The sequence below is a fragment of the Hemibagrus wyckioides genome, linkage group LG21 (genome assembly GCF_019097595.1).
Source record: "Hemibagrus wyckioides isolate EC202008001 linkage group LG21, SWU_Hwy_1.0, whole genome shotgun sequence".
In the NCBI taxonomy this organism is placed as follows: domain Eukaryota; kingdom Metazoa; phylum Chordata; class Actinopteri; order Siluriformes; family Bagridae; genus Hemibagrus; species Hemibagrus wyckioides.
The window spans coordinates 12,261,647-12,270,945 of NC_080730.1; the positions used below are offsets into that span (position 1 = coordinate 12,261,647).

The window sequence follows — 9,299 nt, forward strand, 5'->3', positions numbered from 1 at the left end:
TCTGAATTTCTACCAATTCTGCAGTGCACGTCAATGTCCCGTTATTTAATCTTCCATAATTTCCAAAATGAAATTCTGATACGTAGAAAGCTGCTCCTGTTCGTCCTGCCTTTGAATTTTTTAGCCATGGGTGTTCACAGGCCAAGGGCATTTGCGAATGATTTCCGTTTTGTTCCGAAGAAGATTTCCGAAGAAAATGGGAAAAATATTTTTTATATTAAACATAATACAACTGCAATAATTACATTTGTTACATAAAACCGTTAGGGAAAGATTCTGTACACTTATACACATCTGAAAGAGGCGTGGAACGCGTAAGGAGAGGCGTCACGTTCTTGATTACGTCACTGGGAACGGAAAAGAACAAAATGGAGGAGTACGCAAGGGAACCGTGGTAAGGCAAACCTGTTAAAATAACTTCTTAATTGTATACATTACATGAAATATACTTCTGTTTTGCTTTGTTTTAAGCCCAAATCAGTTTTAAATGAAACACCTAAGTAGCGGTTGATTTATGCTTCGTACAATTCAGTGCTACTATTCATGCTCTATATTAGCTCATTTGACATGTTATGACCTTGCTTTAACATTGTTAGTGTTAATTATGCTTCTAATGCTTAGCCTACATGCTTACATATGTGTACTTATTTTGATGTTGGACGGAAGTTGTAGAGTACATTTATTATTTAGTCTTAGAATTATAATTCTTACAATAATAAGATACTATAGTTTAAATACTTAAATAACCTATTAAGGTTGCAGTTTACATATGTCAGATGTAAGGGCCCTCGGCCAAATACTGTCTACTGAGTCCTTTTTCTGATCCTCCGAAATTTTACACTTTTACCCATCCAGAATTGACAACAAACCCGTAACCACATGGGCTCACATCTCAGCCTGTTATATACCGCGTTTCCGCATATTAGCGTCATCACATAGAAAGGCAGGCAGAGACTCAGGCCATGTTTATATGCTGCATTCGCCTGTAGGTCGCATCTCCGTCTGCGGAAAAAAAAAGAAAATGCCCCAAACTTTTAGTTTAATAAGTGTCATCAAATCAGCTGAAGAGAAGTAAAACATTCATATTGCCGATCAGATGTGGTTATATTGTCATCTACATGGTTAGTTAGCAAATTGTCTGGTGTTAAATTAATATTCTGAATCTGTTCCCAGGTACAGTATTTTCAATTTTGTTATCTCTACATTGCTACAACACATTTAGGTATTGGCATGGATACTACATATTGAAAGGTGTACTTCAGTGGTGTTGTTATTCCTAGTTCATTCTGATACATTATTAAATAAGAATCTATCTACGTTTTCTGTTATTGTGGAGGGATGCTGTGATCTAACAGATGTAAGAGCTTTTGTACAGCTCAGAAGGCTCTCCTTCCATGATGTTTGGAATACTATCAGTTTAGTTTGCAGCCATTTACTTAATTTTTGGGTGGTCTCTGCAAGTATCCGGGTGCTAGTATTGTCTCTATAATTATTATCTTTCAAGTGGAGCTACATTATCTAGAATGTTGACTCTAAGCATTTAGTCACAAAGCTCTGTGGGATGAGATGGTGATTCAATCAAAATTGATTGGGAGATTATTCATAAAAATATCTGCAGTAGCTGATGTGAATGTGAGGGTATGGCAAAAAAGACATTTTAAATTAAATAACGTAATGAACTGAGCTAGCTTCAGACTGTGAAAATGTCCAAATGTTAGTATTAATCATGCGTGACCCCCATTATTAGTGGGTCCTGTTATGTTCTGATTAACCCTAGCTGAGTGTAGAATGGGCACACATGCTATTTTGAAGGTCTTGCAGTTACATTCTGACATAATTTTTGGCATCACAGTGTTTGATATTAATATTATACTATGACAAAAATGATGCTGTTCCAATTATCATGTCTGAATTTTCATAGTATCTGTTACTTGCTCTGATTGAAAATTTGGTTAAGGGTTTCTGAAGAAATGCAGCTTAACATTATACATTACAATTAATTCATTCTCAAAAGATAGGGTCGGAAATAGCTGACCCAATTTTCCTCTTTTTTTGCCATATCATTTTGGGAAGTGAGTACTGTGGAAGAAATGTAATAAATCAACTTTCAGAAGAACAGATCTGTGGCAAATAATTTAAGCTTTGTTGCAACATTACAGCAAATTTTCAATAGTATTTTCAGTATTATTGAAGATTTGGTCCAAGACACAAAAAGAGAAACTATTGGTGTTTGCAATAGACAAGACATTAAAATAAAAAACTACAATTTTGTAATTATCTAATGATCTGTTAAGCAGGTTCTGGTGATTTTATGATTTCTATGTACTTTGAGCAAAAGTTTGTGAAGAAATTTCAATTATTGTCAGTCTAATATGGCATACTACTGCAACAAGAAACATGTTTCAATCATGTGTTTGAGTATTTTTGATTACTTAAAAAACATGGGTTGATTCAAACAAAGGGCACCATATTCTAAGCTGTTTGACACATTTACCCTTATTGAACACTTAATTTGGAATCCTGTGACAGCAGTGCAATCATGTAGAAATGGTCCATCAGCCTCGGGCAATTTTAACAGTCACGTGATTTTGATTTAACTGTTTCTGTAACTGATGATCTTCTATGATTTTCACACACAACAGTTTCTAAAGTTTATTTTAAATGGTGCAATAAAGAAAAACCCTCCAAAAGCAGTTTACACAGAAACACCATGAATATACAGAATTATACAGAAACACCTTGCTGATAAATGAAGTCAGTAGAGAATGGCCAGACTGGTTTGAACTGACAGAAAGGCTACAGTAACTCAAATATCCACCTTGTACAATTGTCGTGAGCAGAAACATCTCAGAATACACAACATATTGAAATTTGAGCACGAAAATGACCACGTTAGGTCCAGTTATTATTTTGGTTGAAGGTAAAAAATGTAATTGTTTTTACCTAATTGTTTTGGACAAACTTAAGACAGTAAACCTGATTCAGCTAAAGAGCACTGAAAAAAACCTGTAAAGTTAATTAAAATTTATAGAAATAGAAAATGTAAATTATTTGGACATTAACCCAGTTACTGTAGCCTTTTCTGTCAGTTCAAACTAGTCTGGCCATTCTCCACCGACTACAGATGACTGTGGGGATGAGATTATATCTTTGTCACAGGAAGAAACTAAAGATATCTCATTAATTTCTGCCACAGAATAAATATTTGTTAATGTAGGCAACTGAATGACCTGGAGTGTCTTGTAGTCTGAAGCTGAATTGAGGTAGACAAAAAATAGGATCTTTGAATTATAGAAAATTATATCAGCTGTTTTTAGATTCCTCTTGTAAAGTCATTCAATAAGACTGCTGTACCAGTTGCAAGATTTAACCTTTTACCATTTTTTTCTCTCAAGATAACTATTTTGGCTGGGTACCCATCATGTCAAACAGGTGTTCTGAAAGTGAGAGAAGAAGAATATATGTGTACAATACCACCAGTCGAGGCTAATTTGTGTTTATACATTATCTGTAGTGTTTGAATGTGTGTGACCTGACCAGGGTGTCCCCCACCTCATGCCCTCAGTTCCAAGGGAACATCTAGGATAAGCAGTACAGAAAATGGATGGATTGGATTTTCTTCAAGAATTTTATGGCTGTTTTTTAAACCTCATCTTTCAGTATATGTCTTCTTATGATAATCATCTGGACACCTCTAACCACATAATCAGCAAGAGGGTATAGGTCCTTCAACATTTTGTGGGAAATTAAGCAAGCTTATAGAGTTGGTATCAATTTGAAGGCCCTGATATGATAAGCACATTTTTTTAGTAATGAAAGGTTGTCTTTGATTATACAAAACTGAGGTCATTTCTGCAAATTGTGGAGGCTCATAAAGATACCCTTGAGCAATTATCATATCATTTTGGTAGCTAATGCTGTCACAAGAGACATTCTAGGCAATTCTGACAGGGGTTTTACCAAAATACCCAACATAAAGGCAATTTACATTCTCTTTCATGAGCTCTGCAGTGATTAGTGTTTACTTGCCAATGTTAGTCTTATGTTCTTGAAGCAATATGTTTACTAATTGCTTAAAGTAACCATGCTTAGCTTCAAACTCTTAACTTTTGTGTGTTTTGAACATGCCATATACATTTGTTTTAAATGAGCAGTCCTTAAACATACAACTTAGAATGTCTCATGACTGTGCAAGTGACCGTTTATATGGAAAAATAATCTTTTACTGAAAGAACACCAGTAACAGCAAAAACATGACAATTTATTATTGTCCCTTTGATAGAATTTTGCTGTTGAGGTTGGAGCTCAAAAATCATGCAAGTTCAGCATTTCTCAAGTCCTTTATCCATGTATACATGGATAAAGGAAAATGTGAAACAATCTGAGACCACTTTGTTTTTACAGTTTGTTTGTCCATTTTCTATACAAATAAATTGAATTGAAATGGACACCACTTGACCCAGAGTCACACTCCATGTTCTGGATTTGTTGATAGCAAGTGAGATTCCCAGTGCTTGAATTTTGTATTTCTGTATTGCATTCTGGGTATTGTAGCTTTCTAGTTTCTTCTGCTAGTCCTATGCCTGAATTCTCCAAGATGTTATGAGAAAATAAGCTCAAATTTGATCAGAATCTGATGGTACATGATGTTCACAGCTGTAATTTATATGAGTACTCTGCATTCAGGAAGTAATTTCCATGTAGATGAAGTGCAACAGATTGTGTGTCAGTGGCTGCACAAGCAAATGGACTAGGGGAAATATGGACACTTGAACACTTACACTGAACGAAATGGAGATTGTGTAAAAGCATTGTGCTTTTGTGGCTATTTCCAAAAAACTAAAATGAGATACATAATGATTTTTATTTGATTCACTCCTGTATTTCCTTTTTGGTCTCCTTCTTTTAGCCCCTGGAGGATAGTGGACGATTGTGGGGGTGCCTTCACTATGGGAGCCATAGGTGGAGGAATATTTCAGGCTGTCAAAGGCTTTAGAAATTCACCTTCTGTATGTTTGTCATCTTTGTACTTTCTAATTCTTTTTTACTCTTACATTTTTTTGTGTGTGAAATTCTCATCCATATCAATTAACTTTTGATGTATTTATTTATTTATTTATTTTTTATCATAGGGCATAAACCACAGGGTGAGAGGGAGCTTGACAGCCATCAGGACCAGGGCTCCACAATTAGGAGGTATGAATACACCTCAGCATTTTTAAGTCGTCTTTTCCATGAACACTTTGTCTCCATCATACAGCACATGCAACAAATACAAGCCCTGTATAATCTCTTTCATGGCTGAGGGCATTCACTACTTTCCCATTATATAATGCTAAGAAATGTTAAAGATTACTGTAGATAAGTGAATAATAATTCATCTGAAATATTCATTTAAATTTCAGTTTAAACTGCTTAAATTGTTTACCAGAAAAAATACTTTTGAATAAACGTTGGAAGTCATTTCATTACTGATTTTCTTTCACTGCAGACAAACAAGGCCCATAACGCTGACTCTTGTGCAAAAAAACAGTGTTGACAGTGGGTGCAAAGCAGGATAGAAACAGATTTAGTACAGTGAATATAGCAGCAGAAGTAACAGAAGTAATTTAGTTATAACAGATACATTTAATTAAAGTGACATGTGTATTTAAATATTCAAAAGTGAACCGTTATAAATATTTAAAGTAACATGTACATGTAAACAAGATCAATGTAAAAGTGACGTGTGCATGTAAACAAGACAAATTTTGTACATGTGTGTATATATGTATGTGTTTCCAGCTCAGTTCAGTTCTTTGTTGAGACCAGCTCTCTGGTGTGTGTGTGTGAGACACCGTGTCCAGCACAGTTCAGTTCTCTGTTGAGATACCTGATTGCCTGAGGGAAGAAGCTGTTCAACTGGTTGTGTGGGTCCGAATGCTTCGGTACCTCTTTCTGGATGGCAGAAGGGTGAAGAGTGTGTGGGGTCATCCACAATGCTGTTTGCTTTACAGATGCAGCGTGTGGAGTAAATGTCCATAATAGAGGGAAGAGAGACTCCGATGATCTTTTTAGCTGTCCTCACTATCCGCTGCAGGGTTTTCCAATCTGAGACGGTGCAATTCCCAAACCAGGCAGTGATGCAGTGATGCTACTCAGGATGCTCTCGGTGGTCTCTCTGTAGAAGGTAGTTAAGATGGGAGGTGGAAAATGAGCCTTCCTCAGCCTTCACAATAGAGATGCTGCTGGGCTTTCTTGGTAATGGAGCTGGTGTTGAGTGACCAGGTGAGGTCCTCCGCCAGGTGAACACCAAGAAATTTGGTGCTCTTGACGATCTCCACATTGGACCCGTCGATGTTCAGTGGAGAATGGTCACTCTGTGTTCTCCTGAAGTCAACAACCATCTCTTTCGTTTTCTCCATGTTCAGAGGTTGTTGGCTTTACACCAGGCTGTTAGATGCTACACCTCCTCTCTGTACGCTGACTCGTCGTTCTTGCTGATGAGATCCACCACGGTCGTGTCATTGGCGATCTTGATGATGTGGTTGGAGCTGTGCATTGCTGCACAGTCATGAGTCTGCAGAGTGAACAGCAGTGGACTGAGCACACTGAGAGCACAGTGCTGGAGATGCTGTTCCTGATCCGGACTGACTGAGGTCTTCCAGTCAGGAAATCCAGGATCCAATTGCAGAGGGAGGTGCTATCAGGTGCTAAGGAATGATTGTGTTGAATGCTGAACTGAAGTCTATGAACAGCATTCGTACATAAGTGACTTTATTGTCCAGGTGTGTGAGGGCCAGATGGAGGGTTGTGCTGATTCCATCTTCTGTGGAGCGATTTGGACGATACACAAACTGCATGGGGTCTAGTGATGGTGGCAGCAGGTTCTTGATGTGCCAAGCCTCTCGAAGCACTTCATGATGATGGGTGTGAGTGCAACGGGACAGTAGTCATTGAGACAGGACACTGGAGATTTCTTCGGCACAGGGATGATGGTGGTGGACTTTAGGCACGTTGGGACAACGGCACTGCTCAGGGAGATGTTGAAGATGTCTGTGAAGACATTTGCTAGTTGTTCTGCACATTCCCTGAGCACTCTCAGGAATGTCGTTTGGTCAAGCAGGGGGTTAACTCTGCGTAGAGTTTTCCTCACGTAAGCCGTGGTGAGACCGAGCACCTGGTCCTCTGGAGGAGGGATGGTCTTCCTCGCTGTCACGTCATTTCGTGCCTCAAACTGAGCATAGAAGCTGTTCAGTGCATCTGGAAGGGAGGCATCACTGTCACAGGCAGGTGGAGCTGGCCTGTAGTTGGTGTTGGACTGAATGCCTTGCCACATGCGCCGAGTGTCACTGCTGCTCTGGAAGTGGCCGTGGATTCTCTGGGAATGTGCGCACTTTGCCTCCCTGATGGCTCGAGACAGTGCTGTTCTTAGGGCGTCCGTGTCCCCAGCTCTGAAGGCAGAGTCTCTGGATTACCAACATAACTAAAACCAAGTTTTTAGTGCATTAATGAAATCTCTTTTTGTATGTTAATATTTTTGCATGTACAAATTCCTAATTCAAGGTATCAGAAATTTAAGTTGTATATGTTCTGCTAGATAAGATGAAGCAGCCACATAATATGTGAGGTGTATAAAATGTTTTATTCTTAAGTGCCAACTTAAGATCTGACTGTTGCAGGAAGCTTTGCTGTATGGGGTGGGCTTTTCTCAATGATTGATTGTGGTCTAGTAAAAGTGCGTGGAAAAGAGGACCCATGGAACTCAATAACAAGTGGAGCCATGACAGGTGCTATTCTTGCTGCAAGAAGTAAGTATATATTTGAGCTTGCATTTTATTATTGTTTGTAAGTTGGAAGTAAAAATAGTGTGTATATTGTGTCACTGAAAGAAATCAAAATAGACCGATTATCGACTCCCAACCACCAGTTTGCTCTTTTGGCCATCTATCTTTAGATGGGCCTGTGGCTATGGTTGGGTCTGCAGCTATGGGAGGCATACTTTTAGCATTGATAGAAGGTGCTGGAATCCTTCTCACGAGGTTTGCTTCCTCACAGCTCCCAACTGGTAAGTGTGCAAAATATGAGTATGGCTTGTAGCGTATATTACAAAATTCAAATATCTTTTAACTTTATACATTAAAAATCCAGGAAATTCATTTGTCCTTTTTGTCAGGTCCACAATTTGCAGAGGAACCACCCTCAATGTCTGCCACATCCTTTGGTGACTATAGACAGTACCAGTGAGCAGTCACATAATTTTCAATACATTTTAAATATTCCATGAACTGATGGGGTATTTAAATGTACATAAAGCGCCAATGGAAGGATGCAATCCACCCTTAAAGATGTTTGTGGGAAAAAGAAAAAGGAAATGCCTTTTTTCACACTGGGCTTTCTACAGCATAGATTTTCACATTCTCAGCCAGTTGTTTTCTGTTCTGCCTATTTTAAACCAGAGTCTCTTTTTTGCTTGAATGCCTCATTTGTGCTTCTCTGTTGATGTGTTTTTATTCTTGTTTTGCTTTATTTTTCTTAATCATTCTTTAAGCAATAAAACAAAGACAGCTTGATAGGCATTCAAGAAAACAATTTTTTCTTAAAGTATGCTGGTTGTCTTGATGTGTGAATGTAAGCATCTTTTCCTGTAATCAATTTCATACATCTTGACCATTTGAATATATCCCTAAACTATTCATTTTTGAAGCATATATTTATTATGTATTTCAGGTTAAACAAGTGATTTGAGTGGTAGAAATGAATAAAAATTATTTGCATACTCTACTGAATGATTTCTTATTGTTGTTACCTTTGTGCTTCTAAACTAATAACCATTTAGTTTTTGTGAAGCCATATCTGAATTTTAATATCTACTAAAGCTCCAAGCTGGGGAACAATAGTCTGTTTCGGGTGGGGAAGAAAGGAAAAAAATGGGGAAGAAGGGAAAAAAAGAAAAGAAAGGAAGAAAGCAGAAAGGAGAGACAGAGTGCCACGTGTGACTTATATGTGCCTGCCCTGTTTTGTAAAAAACAATTTTAAAATGTGCTTCTTTTTTTTATGCAAAAATCACAAAAAATTCAAGTCCCCCTCCCATCAACACTGACGCAGTTTGAATCCCACCAAGACACACTGAAACATGAACATTGAATCCCACCAAAACACATTCCTGCAACTCCTGGGTAGTTGGGTGATTCTCACAAAACCATTGAAACACCACGGCACTAATGATTTTAAATATAAAATGTGTAATTTAGTAATATAGATCAGAATAAAGACAATACTGTTCTCTACCTTGTGTAATGTGTAATTTCAACATGAGA

General features: G+C 37.8%; 1 protein-coding gene across 2 annotated transcripts; it reads left to right on the forward strand.

Annotated features, from left to right (window-relative positions):
* The first annotated feature begins 270 nt into the window (after positions 1-270).
* On the forward strand, positions 271-8,763 carry timm17a (translocase of inner mitochondrial membrane 17 homolog A (yeast)). 2 transcript variants are annotated; one of them, XM_058373365.1, is made up of 6 exons: positions 271-394; positions 4,910-5,009; positions 5,133-5,196; positions 7,662-7,790; positions 7,910-8,047; positions 8,156-8,763. In XM_058373365.1, the coding sequence occupies exons 1-6, from the start codon at positions 369-371 to the stop codon at positions 8,224-8,226; spliced, it is 528 nt and encodes a 175-aa protein (XP_058229348.1). In that variant the 5' UTR covers positions 271-368; the 3' UTR covers positions 8,227-8,763. The 2 variants fall into 2 exon arrangements, with proteins under 2 accessions (XP_058229348.1, XP_058229350.1); XM_058373367.1 differs by having other exon boundaries at positions 280-394; positions 7,937-8,047.
* The last annotated feature ends 536 nt before the right edge of the window (positions 8,764-9,299 follow it).